This window comes from Panthera onca, chromosome E3 (assembly GCF_046562875.1).
Source record: "Panthera onca isolate mPanOnc1 chromosome E3, mPanOnc1 haplotype 2, whole genome shotgun sequence".
Lineage (NCBI taxonomy): Eukaryota > Metazoa > Chordata > Mammalia > Carnivora > Felidae > Panthera > Panthera onca.
In genome coordinates, this window is record NC_138354.1 from 37,907,141 (window position 1) to 37,925,278 (window position 18,138).

Below are 18,138 nucleotides of genomic sequence, written 5' to 3' on the forward strand. Positions count from 1 at the left end.
TGTTTATTTTTGAGAGACAGAGAGAGATAGAGCACAAGCAGACAAGGGGCAGAGAGAGAGGGAGACAGAGAATCTGACGCAGGTTCCAAGCTCTGAGCTGTGAGCACAGAGCCCAACGTGGGGCTCAAACTCATGATCCGCAAGATCATGACCTGAGCTGAAGTCAGACGCTTAACTGAGCCACCCAGGCGCCCCCCTTTCTGTCCTTTAAATTCACCCCAATCTCTCAGGCCTAGCGACCTTCACACTTGAGGTTCCTTCTGTGTAGAGCTCTCCCCCCGCAACTCCCTAGGTTAACTCCATCCTGCTTTAACACCTCTGCTCAACTATCACTTGAACCCAAAGGCGGGATGTATACCCTTGTATGCTTGTACACTTGTATACCCTATGGCAGGATGTACCAAAGATATAACTAACTTACTTGTGCAGTGATTTCATCACTGTATGCCTCTTGTTACCAGATCCCAACTTCAGCTGCCCTCCCCTCCAAAGGCCAACACTCAAGAGAGGAGTATTGACTGCAAAGGAATATGAGCTTTATTCAGGAGGCCAGCCATCTGCGGGAGAAGGTGGCTCTTGTCCAAAAGCCAGTTCCCTGGTTTCTGCCTAGCCAAGAGGGTTTTAAAGGGACCGGGGGCTGTTCATCACTGAGGGGCTGCAGTGGTCTGTAACATTTCCAGCTTCTGTGCAGATTTAGTGGTGTCTATTTACAGCCTTCGGTGCTTGAGAGTTGGGCAAGAGGTCTAACTCCCATTCTGTGACCTGCGAGGGCTTTTCTTTTCTCCTTCTAGAAAGGAATGTAAGATTTCTAGATACCCAAGGAGGATTAGTAAGTCAATCATATGAACTTAAGAACACCTCTTAGGGGTGCCTTGGTGGCTCTGTCGGTTGAGCATCTGACTTAGACTCAGGTCATGATCTCACAGTGGGTGGGTTTGAGGTGACAGCTCAGAGCCTGGAGCCTGTTGGGGATTCTGTCTCCCTCTCTCTCTGCCCCTCCCCCGTTCGCGCGCGCGCGCGCGCTCTCTCAAAAATGAATAAACATTTAAAAAAAAACCCAAACACCTCTTAAAGAGCACCATGCTAATGAAGATCAAAGCGGCTTCTCTTGGTAGAATTTGAATTTCAAGAAAATAAGCGCCTGCTAACCACTCTGGTAACCCCTGCGCCTAGCACAGGGGAGGACTCAGCATGCTCTGAAAAACGTGTTGAATGGTTTTGAACTTGTTACAACCTTGAAGGGCTAACGTCCCCATTCACAGATGTGTTAACTGAGGCTCAGAACCCCCCAAGACCTGGCACGGCCTCAGCAACCAAGACGCGGCCGCCCTGAAGACGAAGCCCCACCCTCTGAGGCCCTGGCCGAGCCGCCTCCTGTGGAGACCCCCAAAGACGCGCTGCACCCCACTGTAAGCCGGGTGGGCCCAGGCGTCTGCCTTTCCAGCGCGGCGCTGGGCACTCTGGGACGTGTAGTCTCGTCCTCCCTTCGGCTCCGGCGTCAGCGACTTCCGCTTCCGGCAATCACAGACCTCGCGCGATCCTTGGCGAAAGACTCGCGAGACGGCGAATCCGGTTGGCAGCGGCGCCAACGTTTATTTGCGCGCGGGCGGTGCGCTCAGCGCTTTTGCAGCCACTAGTGCAAAGGCGGGATTCGAACCTGAGCGGAGGGTGTTTCCCGGTCTCTCTGGGCGGAGGGGTCCGGGCGCTCCCCAGACAGGCAAACGCGGCAGAGCGTGTTCAGCCGAAGAGGACGGGGAGAGAGTCCAGCGTAGCACCCGAGTCAGACCTTCGGAAGCCTGGGTTATTATTACGGGCTGAGTGCTCTAACCTGGTGCTTCGGGGCTGGGGTTCTGGAATCAAAGACGTGGGTTTCAGGCTCATTTCTGTCACTTCCTGACTGTGTGACCCTCCTTGGTTTCAGTACTTAAAACTCGGAGCTTCAGGGGGTTTTACCTGTAGAGATCACACTACCCCTATTATTACTAGATTAAGAATAGACGGAGAAATGTGTATTGCCAGGTGCTCAGAGATTGGTGGCTGATATTATTTCCAAAGCAAGCAGACAGGACAAGGAATATTTGGGGTTGGATGTTGGGTTGGGGCTGTGCATTGACCTGGAAGGTCTCTATCTCTTAGGTAGACGGTGGGCGGGGGCCCTTGGCATCTTTTGAAGTCTTTTCTTGAACAACTTGTGCCTTTAGAAACCTAAAGGGCACTTCCTATTTCTGGAGATCAGTCTTCCTGTCTGAGAGAGAGAGACAGAGAGAGAGAGCCAGAGATAATCCGTTTACTCTGGCGGTGGTGGCAAAGGTTCCTCGACCAAACTCTACTTAGGTTACTCTGAACTCTCAACAAGGCCTTGGCTTTTGGACTTCTGTATTCATTTATGCATCGCCCAGTTTTAGCAAGAATCCGGCAGGGTCACTTTAGCCAATACCCCAACCCTTGAAACCTGATTGGGTTCTTCACGCCCCAGCATCCCTCAGGTGATGTCTGATCACCCCAGCTTGCCTCCAGGAAGAATCCTACTAGGTTGATTTTGTCAGAATCCCTCGATGTTTCCTCTTACTAATTTTCCATCCTCCTCCACCTTGGCTATAAAGCCCCACTTTTCCTTGTTGTACTTGGAGTTGAACTCAGTATCTCTTCCTTACTGCACACCCCCTTGCAGGGGTCCCTGCACCTACCTCTGGTCTGGATAAAGCTTTACATACCACTGTGTAACACATGAGTCACTTTTTCCTAAACAGTGATTGAGAAAGTGCACTCCTCATCTGTGCCTTTCTCCCTCTTTGTGTCTGCCTCTGTCTCTCTTTCTCACACAGGCTGGCTCTCCTCTGCATGGCTGGCTTCAGCCCTCAGTAGGGCTGAACGGATTTTTGAGGGGAGACAGATATTTTACCTTTGTTTCTCTACCTTTAGCTTTGGCCTCATGCCCTTTTGGAGAAAGCTGTTGAAGAAAATATTGAAGCTAAGGAGATGCTGGTGGAGCCCAGGTGAATGGAGGGTCTTTTTGTGTAAATATTCTCCACCTAAAGGAACAACTGCATCACTCTCTCCCCTCCACTATCAGCACCTGCATCATTTTATACGACTATGTATGTACGTCTATGTGTGCGCCAGACTCGACCTGGAAGCATGTTGGTGGGTCTTATTTATCTCACACAGGATTTATTCTTTTAACGTTCATTTATTTTGAGAGAGAAAGGGTAAGCAGGGGAGAGGCAGAGAGGGAGAGAAAACCAAGCAGGATCCACACTGTCAGCGCAGAGCCCATCATAGGGCTTGAATCCATGAACTGTGAGATCATGACCTCAGTCAATGTCAAGAATCGGACGTTTAACCAGCTGAGCCACCCAGGAGACCCCCACATAGGACTTAAAGCCGCTTTTGAGGCTACATTCAAAATTAGGAGTTTCTTTTTTTTTCAACGTTTTTTTTTTTTTTTTTTTTTTTTTTTGGGACAGAGAGAGACAGAGCATGAACGGGGGAGGGGCAGAGAGAGAGGGAGACACAGAATCGGAAACAGGCTCCAGGCTCCGAGCCATCAGCCCAGAGCCTGACGCGGGGCTCGAACCCACGGACCACGAGATCGTGACCTGGCTGAAGTCGGACGCTTAACCGACTGCGCCACCCAGGCGCCCCAAAATTAGGAGTTTCTACCTAAACCTCCATATGTCAGACTTCTGAGAAACAGTCAGACTGGCTGGCAGCATGGGGCCTGCGCCCCCCACTACTTCCCATGTCCCTGACACTGCCTTGCATCAGCAGCTGTCTGTGCCAGAGCTGCTCTGTTTCTTGTGGTAGGGAGAAGTTCTCCATGCCCATGTCACTGTCCCACATGGTATACACAGAAGACCAAGATGGACATGTGTTTTAAGAAAAATGGGAGAAACGCGCCTGAGTGGCTTAGTTAAGCATCCGACTCTTAATTTCGGCTCCAGTCACGATCTCACAGTTTGTAGGTTCGAGCCCCACATCGGGCTCTGCACTTAACAGCACAGAACCTGCTTGGGATTCTCTCTCCCTCTCTCTGCCCCTCCCCATCCCTCTCTCTTGCTCTCAAAATAAGTAAACATTAAAAGAGAGAGAGAGGGAGATCACTGTCTCTACCATGTGAGGGCACAATGACAAGGTAGCAGTCTGCAAGCCAGAAGAGAGCTCCCTTCAGGAACTAAATCCACTGACACCTTAATCTTGGACTTCCAGCCTTCAGAACTGTAAGACATAAAAGTCTGTGGTATGTTGTTATGGCAGCCTGGCAGACGAAGACACTGTGTTTCCCAAAAGGAGCGTGTGGAATCTTCACCCCATTCTGAGTGATGCGTGAGCTGACCACACACAGGAGAGTCTAGCAGATGTCATCCCTGGGAGTAAGGATTTCCAAGTATGCCTGGTGGTCCTTGAATCCCCCTTCCTCCACACTCCAGCCTTTCTCCTTTATCCTGGAGCAGCTCTCTCGGAGGAATAGTCATGCTTTGCAAGGCTGTTCTTACTTGTCTGGTTCTTATTTGGCCTGCTGTCTGTAGGGACAAGAAGATAAAGTTTCAGAGGTGCCTGGGTGGCTCAGTCGTTTGAGCGTCTGACTTCGGTTCAGGTCATGATCTCGTGGTCTGTGGGTTCGAGCCCTGTGTCGGGCTCTGTGCTGACAGCTCAGAGCCTGGAGCCTGCTTCAGATTCTGTGTCTCCCTCTCTCTCTGCCCCTCCCCCACTCATACACTGTCTCTCTCTCTCTCAAAAATAAACATTAAAAAAAAAAAAAGAAGATAAAGTTTCAAATGCTGGGTGATTCAGGGTATAAACAATGGCTGTCTCCTGCCTCCTGTTAACTGATGTGTCCTTCTCGTCTGTCTCAAATTTAATAATGGAACCAAAACACAGCCAGACTCCAAGGAGAGGGTTCCCAGCATTCACAGCTTGTCTCTCATCCTTTCTGTTAGTGAAAACAGTGACAACACTAATGCTTACTGACTGCTTCTTTGTTTCACCCTAGTGTGAAGTATTCTAATGTACTAGCTCATTTAATCCTAGCAAGTTTCCTCTGGGGCGTAGGTCATGTTTATCCCCCTTTATGTCACCATCATCAGGTTTGTGAATCAAACTTGTATAAGGTTGGGAAGCACAGGTCAGTGTCCGAAGAACAAGTGCTTCCTATTAATTTATTCAGTCATTCAGCAAATATTTACTGAGCACCTACTATGAACCAAGCAGATTTTCCCACTATGTTTAGAAAAACAGAGTGGGTATTCTGGCCCAAAGTAGCCACTTTAAAGGATAACCTCTAACCTTATCCTTTAAAGGATAACCAGGGGCGCCTGGGGGGCTGAGTCCGTTAAGCATCTGACTTTGGCTCAGGCCATGATTTCACGGTTTGTGAGTTTGAGCCCCACATCAGGCTTTGTGCTGACAGCTCAGAGCCTGGAGCCTGCTTCAGATTCTATGTCTCCCCCTCTCTCTGCCCCTCCCATGCTCATGCTCTGTCTCTATCTCTCAATAATAAATCAATGTTAAAAAAAAATTTTAAAAAAATTAAGGATAACCAGAATCTTCCAAGAAATCACTCGGATATTTATTTCAAGGCAGAGCTCTGATTACCGGGCTGGCGTTCAGGAGTGCCTTAGGTGAGTGGTTGGGGCAGCAGGCTCTGGAGTGGACTTGCCGGAGTTTGACTTGGCTTTGCCACTTTCCTAGCTGTGTGCGGCCTTGGCAGAGTTCTGCACCTCTCGGAGCCTCAGTTTACTCATCTAAAACATGGGTCATAATGATATCTATAAAAGAGAGTCATTGTGAAGATTTCAGTAGCACAGTAAGAAAATCCCATGGACTTAGGAAGTGCTTTAAAAACATTAGGTTTTATTATTAGCTCATAGAGGCCTTATAAAAAGTAACAAAACACCCATTATATATCAGTTTTGGGGCATGGTAGCTCCATGACGACTCTCTTAGATAATGTAGTCAAATTAGCTAAACTATTTGACTTGTATATTGAATTTTTGTTTCTTACTCATTTGGATACTGAGAAACTGCTACCAAAGATGACAACTTTTGGAGAGCTTGATTGTAAACCCTCTTTTCCCTGCCACAGTTAAACACCAAGAGCAAATGCGAGCTGAATCGATGCTTTGTCTGTGACGATGGAACCATGGCATCGGTCTGAAGGGAACTTCCCCTCTGTCTTCCGAGAAGCATATGTGTGGGTCGCTCAGTTGCTTGCAAACTTCTGTGAGTAGGAGGCTGCCGTTTTAACTCAAACGGTCTTGTAGACTCCATAACCACTACGAAAACAAGCTACAGTTAGAAGTATAAATATAGTGATATGTGTGTATAACGATAAATACTTCTCATTCAGACCACGAACAATGCTTGGGACCTTAGTAGCCCCGTGGGCCTCTTACAGGAACTCCACGGCACCAGGCATCTGAGACCCACGCACTGAGACCGCGTACTCCATCTCAGAGTAGCTACAAGTCATGAAGCCTAAGGAGCGTTTGTCACGTGCTGGATATTGTCACGGGTGTTTTACAAACGTAATCTCATCTAATCCCATCTCTCAGCTCCCTGAAGCGGAAGCTGTGGCAATCTTCATTTTACGGGTGCGGAAGGCAAGGCACACCTTGTTGACAAGGGGTGGAGCCAGGATTCGAAGCACTGGCTTGGTGTACGTCTTTGGAGGCCCCAGTTCACCCCGATTCACATTTGTTAGGGGCCGCCTGTTTGTGTCTCCCCCCATAATAGAATTAAGACCGAAATACTAAACAGACAAGCAAACATGAAATCCTGAGCAAAGGAGAAATTTGTCCTTTTAATCTCTGTCGGTTGTAGTCACTGAAAATTGCCCAGACAGGAGAAGGCCAGAGCCTGGGTCACTACATAGACTTGGTAACTTCTGTGCATACGGCTCTGAGGAGGAGATGCCTGGTTCCCACAGCTAACCAGGAGGCAGTCAGAAAGGGGAAGGCATGGGACAGCTTTGAAAATGCTGGCGTCCCCACACCTGTCCCCTTCCCTAGATGCAACCCAGCACGTTCTGCAACTAGATGATGGTTGTCAGCCCTACAGAACTTGCTGACTGTCCCTCAGATTCTCCACCAGCCTCTTCTGTTTTCCTCCTTTTCCCTCTCCCATTTTATTTGTTCTTTCTTCTTCCTCTCCTGCTATATGCTCCCTGTGACTTGTTCAAAGTTCCCCTTTGCACATTCTGTTCCCAAAGCAAATCAGTTGGCAGGCCTCTTGTGTTGGACTTAAGTACCAGTTCTCTGAATAGCTCCACATGTTGGTGTTAGTTTATTCTTAACACCCCCGCCTGTCCTGACCAGCACCCTCATGTTGAAGAAGAAACTGAGGCGTATATCATCCTGCCTTTCTTCAGACCCCACCACAAGGCTGTGGTGGTCTTGAAGGCAGTCCTGAAATCTGCTCTTAAAGATGCCTCCCACTCAGGGGGCGCCTGAGTGGCTCAGTTGGTTGGGCGTCTGACTTCGGCTCAGGTCATGATCTCGCAGTCAGTGAGCTCAAGCCCTGTGTTTGAGCTCTGTGCTGATGGCTCAGAGCCTGGAGCCTGCTTTGGATTTTGGCTCCCTTTCTCTCTGCCCCTCCCCAGCTCATGCTCTGTTCTGTCTCTCAAGAATGAATAAATGTTAAAAAAAAAAAATTATTTTAAAGATGCCTCCCACTCAGGGAGAGGCTGTCTCCAGAAATAAGTCATAGGCATCCCAGTGCCTTGTTCCGCTTGGTGTGCTCACAATAAAAACTGGATGCTGGATGTAGCAGGGGAAATGAAACATGAGACAGAATGCAGAGTAGGAGGGGGAGAAAAGCTAGTGGGAAGATGGGGTTAGGTGCTAGGTCTGGGGATGCCAGAACTAAAGGACTCAGGGATGGCCTGGTCCTTATGTCAGCGATAATGCTGATGGAGCACTTACCATGTGGTAGGCAGGTTACCCTCACCAAGACCCTTTACCTGCTTAAAGGGCCAGGGGCTTAGTGATCTCCAGTCTGGACAGTAACACCAGGGACCATTTGTCTAGTTCACTTCCTGTTCATGGTGCTTGCCTGTTACAAAGCAGAGCCCAGTATTTGTTGATTAAATTAACAAATAAAAGAAATCAGCCATTGGTATCCAAGATGCTCCAAATAAGTAACTTTCTGGGTCTTCAGTTCTTAGTCTCTAAAATTAAGGAGTTGGACTAGGACAGATGCCTGGATTCCAACCTCACCTCAGCTCTCCACTTACTGAGGGTGTGTGACCTTGGTCTGGTCACTGAACCTCTCTGCCTCCTTTCCTCATCTGTAAAATATTGCTAATAGTACCTACCTCCCGTCTTTGTTTCAAAGATGAACTGTTAATAAGTTGCAAAGTATTTAAAACAGAGCCTGGTACATACAAAGTACTATGTAAGTAGAAACGTAAATTTACAAAATCCCCTCCCACCGTGGACCTTTCTCAGGCTAGGGGAGGGCGAATGGAGGCGACACGGGTAGCATGGCCCGGAAGCTACGGGACCTCGAAACGCTCCCCTACTCACTGAAGGTGCAAGGACTACGATACCCATAATGCTTCCTGTGGTCCCGCCCACGCGGTCTCATTCCCACGCGCTTACAGGTAGTCGGCCAGGGGTTCGAGGACTACGTTGCCCACAATGCATCTCGCGGGCCTGCCCTTCCAGGCTTATTCCCACCCTCGACAGCCGGCCCAGCTAATGGCGCGAGGACTACATTACCCACAGTGCTGCGGTGGGTCCGCCCACACGGCCTCGTTCTCTAGTACCACAGCGGGCTCAGCCCGTGGCTGGAAGAGGACATAGCTTGGGTTCCGTTTTGTGCAGGTTGTCGGTCTAGGGTCTAGCCGGCCCGCCTGCTGCACTCCCCGCGCCCACGGTCCTGCCCCCGGCCCGACCCGCCGCGCTGCCGGTGAGTGCGGGCGCGGAGTCCCGGCCCACGCCGCTTGCGTCCCGCAGCCCTTCTTCACCAGAACCCGGGGTTGTGCTCGGCCTGGGCCACCGCTCACCCTGCACCTGAGGACGAAACCGGGGAAAGCATGCCCGGCCGGGGAGTCCCTACTCTCTCAGGACCCTGGAGTTGGAGGGGTCGTGGTGACCCATCCACCGAGGGTACCCGGCGGGCTTTCAGGGCTTGCCGAGCCCGAATTGGAGGGTCAAGTCATGACAGAACCCGCGTCCCCTTGGACACAGAGGGCCCTGGTTCTATTTCCAAGGGGACCCCATCCTAAAAGGGCCAACCGTAGTAATGAAAACTGCACTTCCCAAGCTCTGGCCCCGTTCCAGTCAGTGCTCAAAACCCTTTGCAAAATCCCGGTTAGTCCTTTAAAAAGCCTGTGTGTAGGAATATCATCATCTCTACTTTTTGAACGAGGAATCGATGCCCTGAGAGTTTAAGCAACTTGCTTAGGAATTACCAGGGGGCTTAGAAGCAAGGACAGTTTGATTTACTTCAGGTCTTTTGCCAATGAGGGTGAGTTGGCTCTGGGGCTAGGGCAGGGCCTTATGGGTGTGGACACTTAACTAGCCCCAGTGCTGCACCCCAAATGATTATGTTGTTTCTCCACAGAGCCCTGAAAACATCACTTCCAGTGTCTGGCCAGAGGTACAGGGAGAGACAGATTTGACCTTTCAGGCACAAGAAAGAGCAAGACTTGCCCCAGACAATGGCGACCACACCTGGTCTCCAGCCTCCACCACCCCTGGAGCAAGACGAGATCCTGATCGTGAAGGTGGAGGAGGATTTCTGCTGGGAAGAGGAGCCTTCCCTGGAGACAGAAGACCCCAGCCCTGAGACCTTCCGCCAGCTCTTCAGGCTCTTTTGTTACCAGGAGGTGGCCGGACCACGGGAGGCCCTGAGCCGCCTTTGGGAGCTCTGCTGCCGCTGGCTGCGGCCTGAATTGCGCACCAAAGAGCAGATCCTGGAGCTGCTGGTGCTGGAGCAGTTCCTGATGGTGCTGCCTGGGGAGATCCAGGCCCGGGTGCGGGAGCAGCAGCCGGAGAGTGGTGAGGAGGCCGTGGTCCTCGTGGAAGGGCTGCAGCGGGAGCCCAGGAAGCAGAGGCAGCGGGTGAGGTGGGGGGCAATTTGGCCCTAAGGTGAGGAGATGGGGCCCCAAGACCTCAGGGCTCTGCTCCTAAGATCTGCCTTTGGAGATTCCTTGGGCTGTGGAGACCAAGGCCTGCCTTGGCCATTGGGAGGACCTGGGGCTGCCTGTACCTGTGAAACAAAGAAGGCAACTGCAAAGTGTTTCTCAGCCTTGGCCGATGGGTGTAAACCTGTCGATTAAGCACATGTAACCCCACTAGCTCTCTTTGAACTGTGTGGTTTGGTTCATTCACTTCACCCCAGCATAGGTCCTACACAGGTTTTGGTGGGAAAGAGGCTGGAGATCTTCCAAGGCAGGGCCCTGGGGTTTGAAGAGATTCCAGAAGGAGAGGAGCACTGGGAAGAAAGAGCAGGGGCTGGTGGGTGTCCCAGTTAGAGCTCCCCCCCACCCCCAACCTCTCCAGAGCTGCGCTGGCCAGTGCAGTGGCTACCAGTAACATGTGATTTTTTTTTTTTTAACGTTTATTTTTGAGAGAGAGACAGAGTGTGAGCAGGGGAGAGGCAGAGAGAGAGGGAGAGGAGAGAATCCCAACCAGGCTGTCTGAGCTGACAGCCTGATACAGGGCTCCATCTCATCAACTGTGAGATCTTGACCGGAACCAGACTTGGGAGTTGGATGCTTAACGGACTGAGCCACCCAGGCGCTCCCACGTGTGATTTTTTAAATTAAAACTAAATAAAATGTCAGGTGTAGTTCCTGAGTCACACTGGCCACATTTCAGGGGCTCAGTTGTCACACGTGGCCAGTGGCTACTGTACTGGACAGCAAAGATATGGGACACTTTGTTGTCATGGAAAGTTCTGTGGACAGCAGGACTCTAAAGCATGCTCCCAACATCTTGTAACCAAATTGGAGTAATAGGGAAGTCTTAAATTCTTCTTGCTCAGATTAGATTAGTCCTACTGCATAGCTCTTAGCTCGGATTGGATTAGTTCTTTGGCATGCCTTTCCTCTGTCTCTATGCACCCCATAACCTCAGGGGACTGTCTCTTCTTAGAAGTGTGGGATGTTGAGCTTGATGCAGGGATCCTTGGCACTGGTTTTAAAGTTTTCTTATCCCAAGTACTATTGCAGAGCTCGTAAACGCTGAGACCCAAGTTGATCGTGTTCACCTGTTCTGGAATTGGGACGTAGATGGTCTCAGAGCACTTGTCACTGGCTTCAGGAAATGTAGCACGTGCTATAGTGTGAACTTCTGAAATGAGATCTGATTCAGGGCCTTTCTGGTCCAGGGTCTGTGGGGAACACCAAGGAAGGAGGGGTAAGAGAGTGCAGTGTGATGGGGAGACAGTGGAGTCTCACTCAGGGGCAGAGCAAGCCTCCGTTTGTCCAGGTTGGGAGCCTGACCTCTTCCCAGCTCACATTCCTTCTCCCAGAACAGTCTGGAGGGAGGACTCTGTGCGATGCGGAGGCCTGTGGGGGCAGACCTGGGGAGGTAGCCGGCGGGGGTGGTGGTGGTGAGGCACAGCTGGGGGGAGCCTGGGAGCCTGGGAAGGGAGCATGGCCAGGGGTGCCTGAGGCAAAAGTGGTTGGGGACCTTGTGGGTTTTCTCCCAAACTTCTGGGAACTGCTGGGCAGATCTCCATCTGCATGCAGGGCCTGGAAGTGCTCCCTGATGATGTACTGCCCCACGGGACAGGAGAACAGTGCTTGAAACACCAAGTGGAGGCTGAGCCAGAGGGGCTGTCTCTGGAGGAAGGGTCTGGATGCTCCAGCCAGCAGCCCCCAGCCCAGCTGAGCCACACACCAAAGAGGAGCCCCCAGCTCTGGCCAAAGAGGGGTGAGTAGCCATCCCTCTGGATGAAGGAAGCCCTGCAGGGAAAGGAAGCAGAGGGAGGAGGTTGTCACAGGAGGCTGGGCCACTGCATGTGGGAAGGACAGGTTCCTGCCCAGGACTGAGTGTAGGTGCAGAGTAGTTGGCCCTGTCTGGGCCTTTGCTACTGTTTCCACACCTGGGCTGTGTGGCCTTCTCTGACCACTCTGTGTCTTTCCCCAGGCCCAGTGGCCTCCCAGCATCAGGAGATGGCACCAGCCACGTCCTTCGTTTCATCCTGGTCCCAGGTGAGTGGGTGTTCTGCTGCATCCCTGTGTGTCCCACGCCCTTGTTACAGGGACACTTTCTCCATGGCCAGGTACAGCTTTCGGAGGTGCTCCTCGTGGAATGACCCCTTTACCCTTACTTTCACCTCCTGGAAGTCTTCTCTCTGATGCCATCTGGGTATTAGGTGTGTCGCAGAGGATTCCGGGGCTTAGTGGTGGACTGGGGCAATTGCTTCAAACCTAGCGGGGCGCTAGATTCTTGGGACCTTGGGTAAAAATATAGATTCATCCCCCAGCCCTGGCCTGGAATCAGAGCCTCCGTAGCTTGTTTAAATAACAGCTTTATTGAGATATAATTCATATACCACACAACTCGGCCATTTAGAGTACTTAACATTTAGTATACGTATAGAGTTATGCAACTATCGTGATGGTTTTCAAAACATACTTCTCTTCAAAACACCCGGTACCCGTTAGTGGTCCCTCCCCACCCCTGTTCCCCAGCCCCTGGCGGTCTTCTTTCTGTCTCTGTGCATTTGCCTCTTCTAGACATTGCTTGCTTGGGTTTTAATGTGCTCCTCAGGTCACTGTGGTGCTAGATTTGGGAACTACTGGCCTGGAGGCATCCTGAAGTTCCCAAGACACCCGACTCAGGTCCCAGGGCTGGTTCGACCTGAGGCAAGGCATGTCTAACTCGTGCCCCTGAGGAGCATGGGCCCCAGTGGCTGAGCGCGCAGTGGACCAGCTGCTCCATACGGTGGCTCTGTCCATGGTGTCTCTGGGCCTGCAGCAGTGGGACACGGCATGGTGGTGACGGTGTCCTCCCAGCTAGCAGGATTCCGCTGTTCTGTGAGCGGAACTTGAGGAGCAGGAGTGGATGACCGCATATGGAGAGGGAAGGTGTAGGAGAGAGGCAGTGGGGGAGGCAAGCAGGATCTGCCGTTGTGTTACAGGTGGAGGGGGTGGGTGAGCCCGCTAGGCCGGCCGCATGAAGGAGCCGTGGCAGGGGACTGAGTGGGTTGCACTCCAGCAGGTGCCGGTGACCTTGGAGGACGTGGCGGCATACCTGTCCCAGGAGGAGTGGGAGTGCCTGGACCCGGCTCAGCGGGGCTGCGTCTGGGATGTGCTGCCCGACAGCGGGGGTAACGTGCTCATCAGTGGCATGTCTGTGATGTGGGCCAGTCTCAGGGAGGGTGGCTCCTTCCCTTAGGCTGGCTGTGGCCCACTTGGCATCTCCCAGGCCGTCTCCCTGCCCAGTACCGTTCCTGTCTCTCCACCACAAGCCAATCCTGTCTCTCCACTTACCCAAGCCAATCCAACAGTTGTTGGACTGCAGTGGCCCAAGGAATCCCTGGGGAGCATGTTAAACTAGGAACTCACACCCCTCACCAGGTTGGTTCCATGGGCCGGGCACACTCCCTGGAGAGCCTGCTCTGCACCCAGCTGAGTGCAGCCTGCAAAGGCAGGGTTGCTAGAGACCCGTCAGAGGCCCAGCTGCAGTGGGGAGAGTATGGCTGCTCAGCTCATCCCAGGCAAGTGCCCAGAGCTGTCCTGGGTTCCTCCGTTCACACGGCTCGTCCAGTTTCACTTAGCCTCTGTGCCGCCCGTGACCCTTGTGGGTAGAGCTGCTCCTGGCAGGGCCTTGGCCATCCACAGCCTCTCCTTTCCAGCCCCGTCCCCAGCTCATCCCCCAACACTGTCTGGTTTTGAAGGAATTGAGGTGCTTGTTTGGTATCAGTTGGATTTCTTCAGAGAAACAGAACCAATTGTGTGTGTGTGTGTGTGTGTGTGTGTGTGTGTGTGTGTGTGTGTGTGGTGTAAGTAAAGGCATTTATTTTAAGGAATTGGCTCATAGGATGGTGGAGGCTGGCAAGCCTAAAATCTGTAGGGCAGTCCTGCAGGCTGGAAATTCAAGTGAGAATTGATGTTGCAATCCTGAGTCTGATGTCTGCAGGGCAGGCCAGCTGGCACGAAACCCAGGCACAATTCCTCTTCTGGGAAACCACAGGTTCTGATCTTAGGGGCTTCAGCTGATTAGATGAGGCCCATCCACTAGTACTGAGGCTGATCTGCTTTACTTACAGCTGAGTGTAGATGTTAAGTAGAGAGTATAGCAACCGGAGAGGATTTTTTTAAGTATATTTATTTTGAGAGGGTAGGGAGAGAGTGTGGGGAAGGGGCAGAGAGAGAGAGAAGGAGAGAGAGAATCCCAAGCAGGCTCTATGCCATCAGCACAGACCTTGATGCGGGGCTTGAATTCACAAACCATGAGGTCATGACCTGAGCTGAGATCAAGAGTCCGATGCTTAACCGACTGAGCCACCCAGGTGTCCCAACCCAAGAGGTCGTTTAGCCTGGCTGTGGTGCCATTGTTCGGTTAAACACCAAAACACTGTTGACATTGGGGCTGGATAATTCTGTTATGCCATCCTGTGTGCCATAGGGTGTTCGTCAGCCCCCCTGGCCTCCACTCAGTAGATTCCATTAGCAACACTCCACTGCCTGGCTGTGACAACCAAAAATGTCTCCAGACATTGCCAAGTGCCCTCTGAGGGCCACCATTGCCCCAGGGTTAGAATCCCTGGCTTAGAGCCTAAGAGCCTAGACTCCAGAGCCCACCCTGTAACTTACTAGCCAAGTGACTCTGGGTAAGTTCTTTAACCTTCCCGTGCCTCAGTTTCCTCATTTTAAATGGGGTCATAACAGCACCCACCTCCTTGGCGTGGTGAGGGTTTCACGAGCTGCTGCCCATGGTTAATTATCTGCATCCAGGGTCTGACAAGCACTTCCTGCTGAGTGTTCTGAGGCTCCGCCCAGCCTTTGCTTTCTTTCTTATCAGGAGCATCCCCTCGCCCCACGAAGGCCTCAGGGACTGTGCTTTCTCTGTCTCAGGGCTTGGGCTGCAACTTGAGGATGGAGAGGGCGCCAGGCAGGACGTGCCGACGAGAAGGGAGCAGGACCGAGAGCTGGTTGGGGGCATGACCAGGCCTGAGCAGTCTCTGGAAAGAGGAGGACCCCGGCGGGGTGAGAAGCCGTACGCGTGCCCTGAGTGCGGCAAAGGCTTCAGTAAGACGTCCCACTTGACCAAGCACCAGCGCACACACACCGGGGAGCGGCCCTACAAGTGTCAGGTGTGCGGGAAGGGCTTCAGTGACCGCTCCAACTTCAGCACGCACCAGCGGGTGCACACGGGCGAGAAGCCCTATGCGTGCGCGGAGTGCGGGAAGCGCTTCAGCCAGAGCTCCAGCCTGGTCATCCACCGCAGGACCCACACCGGCGAGCGGCCCTACGCCTGTGCCGAGTGTGGGAAGCGCTTCAGCAACAGCTCCCACTTCAGTGCGCACCGGAGAACGCACGCGGCTGAGAAGCCCTTCGTGTGCCCGGCCTGTGGCAGGGGCTTCCGCCGGGGCACCGACCTCCACAAACACCAGCGGACCCACAGCAGAGAGCAGCGCCCCCCAGGCCAGCGGAGCCCCACAGCGCGGCTCCGGGAGGCCCCTGGGTCAAAGCCTGGCCGCCGCTCATTGAACTGTCCATTTCTGGGATCCGTTTCAGAATTTCGAGGTCACAGTTCATGAAGCTGCTGGAGTTGTTTCTGTTTTGGAACCAAAATCCTAACCTTAAGGCATTTCACACTGATCCCATTTGCCCCTGGTGTGGGCCCAGCTTGTGGCAGTGGGACATTTCAGGTGCTCAGGCCCAAGGAGGAATCTGGACACGGAGTTCGGCAGTGGCGGCTAGACACCAAGCCGGGTGTATGTGGGTCCTGGGGCTGCTGTACAAATGGCCACGACCTGGGTGGCTCAGCACCACAGGGACGGACTGTCACAGTTCAGGAGGCCAGAAGTCCAAAACCAAGATGTGGGCAGAGCTGCCTCCTTCTGGAGGCCCGGACGGAGAGACCATCCCAGGCCTCTCTCCTGGCTTCTGCTGTTGCCGGTGTTCCTGGTGTCCATGGTTTGTGGCCACAACACTCCCATCTCTGCCTCTCCCGTGTCTCTGGTGTCCTCTTGTAAGGGCACAGTCATTCCATTTAGGGCCCCTAATCCCGAATGACAGCATCTTAACTCATTACATCTGCAAAGACCCTGTTTCCAAATCAGGGCACATTCTGAGGTTCTGGATGGACATGAAGTCGGGGGACACTCATTAGTCCACTTCAGGGAAACCTCAGTGGCTCCCATTCCTTACAGCATTAACATACCCCAGCCTTCCCTGGTCTCCCCCCTTTCCCCTCCAGCCTTGCCACATTTTCAAAACATAGCCTGTGAGGACTTGTTCCGTATCCCAGTGGTGTCAGCGGGCAGTGGGATGAGTTGCGGGTCACCTGCCTAGAGCCACAGCTGTTCTAAAGGACAGATGACTCATGTGAGTACGCTTCCCTGATAACCCATCTTCCGACCTCCGCAGGCGTGTGAGGAAGCCTGTGGAGATGACTGACATCTGTCCCCACAGCAGGAGCCAGGGCCGCCTTTGCTCCATCCCCAAGTGGCCAGGACAGAGGCAGCGTTGGTTGCCCACTTTGTCCTTCTGCGGTGGACATGCTTCTGATCTGTGCACATCCACTATCTCCTGGGTGGCTGAGGGGAACAGTATAGAGTACTTGTTCCATTTAGTCATCACTGAAGTCTTGGGGGCAGCTGCTGAAACCACTGGGTTCCGGAACATTCCACGCAGGGAGTATGGCAGTTTCCCATGGCTGGGTGGCCTTGGACCTCAGGCTGTGCTCCATTCTATTTGTCACCCAATCACTGTATATATTTTCACCTTCCAGCATAACCCAGGTTCCAGGGTGCATGACCTACTCTCTGTTTTCCTAATAAACAAAGCGGGTCCTTCTGGCCTCGTGTGCTCTGCCCTATGTGTTCTTTAGAGAAGGGGGCCACTCAGTTTAAGCATGGTGTTTACCTTCTAGGCCAGCTTCCCTCTGGCCAGCACTGCCGGTAACCCAGCTTCCCTAAGTAGCTGCGAGTCTGCAGGCTCACTACTGTCGTGTCCAGGCTGGTGCCAGAGGTGGCCGCCTGCTTCCCGGCCTGGGACCTGGGCCTGTTGGTGCCTCTTCCAGAACATTCTCTCAAGCAACCCTGAGACATACGGCTTTTGTGCCTCTCCTTTTACAGAGGGGAAACTGAGGTCCTGAATGGTTTTAGCACCTTGTTCAGGTGGCAGAACTGGTTTTGAGCTCAGGTCTACCACGTCATCTTCTTGACTTGCCTTACTGGTGGTTCACTGCATTGAACTTGGAACAAAGAAGTTATTTTGTGTCACTGTTTGTGAAGCATCCCAAATTTCTGGCATTTGAAAGGGATAGAGATGGGGGGGAAAGCTGGCCATTGCACTTGACAGGCCGCATGGGTGGAGGTGTGTCACATTTGGGCTTCTGTGGTGGAGCCCCGACCACACTGCATGTGTCCTGGAGCAGAGGGTGAGGGGTCTCCGTGGATGTGCGAAGAGCCAGGAGCGCAGGTGACGCAGCCTGGCCACCTTCCCTGCAAGTAGGCCCACCCGGGGCCTCCTGTGGCCTTGGTGGAAGCTGTCTTGCACCTGGCCCCTTGTCATTGGGCCACGTCAAGTGGGGTCTGTGGCCCCGATCGTGGCTATCTGTGGCTGAGGCCAGGCAGAGCCTGCCTTGCCTAGGGCAGGGCTTGATGACAAGAGACCCTTGGCCAGCCTCAACACATGCAGCAAGTGATGACCCCAGCTGCATACTGGAATACATTCTTAAATGCTAAGGACCCTGACAAGCTGCTGAGCCTGTGATGTGGAGAGACTCGAGCTGACTGCTCTTACCAGGGAGCAGGGGCAGAGACAGAATCCTGGAAACAAGTTGGTGAGAGAAGAGAGGTGCCACAGATCAGGGCTGCAGCCTATTGGGGGCTGCAGGGCTGAGAACCGGAAGAAGTGACTGAATATGGAGGACAGTGGAGGATAATGTTCGCAAAGTAACAGGGAAGGATGTCGCCCATGAGGTGGGGCCCCGCTCTCTGTTCCAT

At 52.8% G+C, this 18,138-nt stretch overlaps 1 protein-coding gene and 1 long non-coding RNA gene across 5 annotated transcripts; one reads left to right on the forward strand and one right to left on the reverse strand.

Annotated features, from left to right (window-relative positions):
- Positions 1 to 5,880: 5,880 nt before the first annotated feature.
- LOC132689017 (uncharacterized) lies at positions 5,881 to 8,545 on the reverse strand. Its single transcript, XR_009614790.3, has 3 exons — positions 8,315 to 8,545; positions 7,923 to 8,052; positions 5,881 to 6,275 (listed from the first exon to the last, which is right to left on the reverse strand). It is a non-coding gene; the product is annotated as an uncharacterized LOC132689017 (long non-coding RNA).
- A 201-nt stretch (positions 8,546 to 8,746) lies between these two features.
- Positions 8,747 to 16,986, forward strand: ZNF500 (zinc finger protein 500). Of its 4 annotated transcripts, none has more exons than XM_060648362.3 (6): positions 8,747 to 8,910; positions 9,568 to 10,066; positions 11,702 to 11,885; positions 12,102 to 12,166; positions 13,176 to 13,287; positions 15,038 to 16,986. In XM_060648362.3, exons 2-6 carry the CDS (start codon positions 9,665 to 9,667, stop codon positions 15,721 to 15,723), a joined length of 1,449 nt encoding a protein of 482 aa, XP_060504345.3. In that variant the 5' UTR covers positions 8,747 to 8,910; positions 9,568 to 9,664; the 3' UTR covers positions 15,724 to 16,986. The 4 variants fall into 4 exon arrangements, with proteins under 4 accessions (XP_060504345.3, XP_060504347.3, XP_060504348.3 ...); XM_060648364.3 differs by having other exon boundaries at positions 13,179 to 13,287; XM_060648365.3 differs by having other exon boundaries at positions 9,568 to 10,004; positions 11,745 to 11,885.
- Positions 16,987 to 18,138: the final 1,152 nt, after the last annotated feature.

Bases quoted from the DNA above. Each gene is read 5' to 3' on its own strand.
- ZNF500 (XM_060648362.3), top strand. From the start codon at position 9,665: ATGGCGACCACACCTGGTCTCCAGCCTCCACCACCCCTGGAGCAAGAC. The intron at 10,067-11,701 runs GTGAGGTGGGGG...ATCTGCATGCAG, and splicing joins CCAGGAAGCAGAGGCAGCGG to GGCCTGGAAGTGCTCCCTGA. The intron at 13,288-15,037 runs GTAACGTGCTCA...TCTCTGTCTCAG, and splicing joins TGTGCTGCCCGACAGCGGGG to GGCTTGGGCTGCAACTTGAG.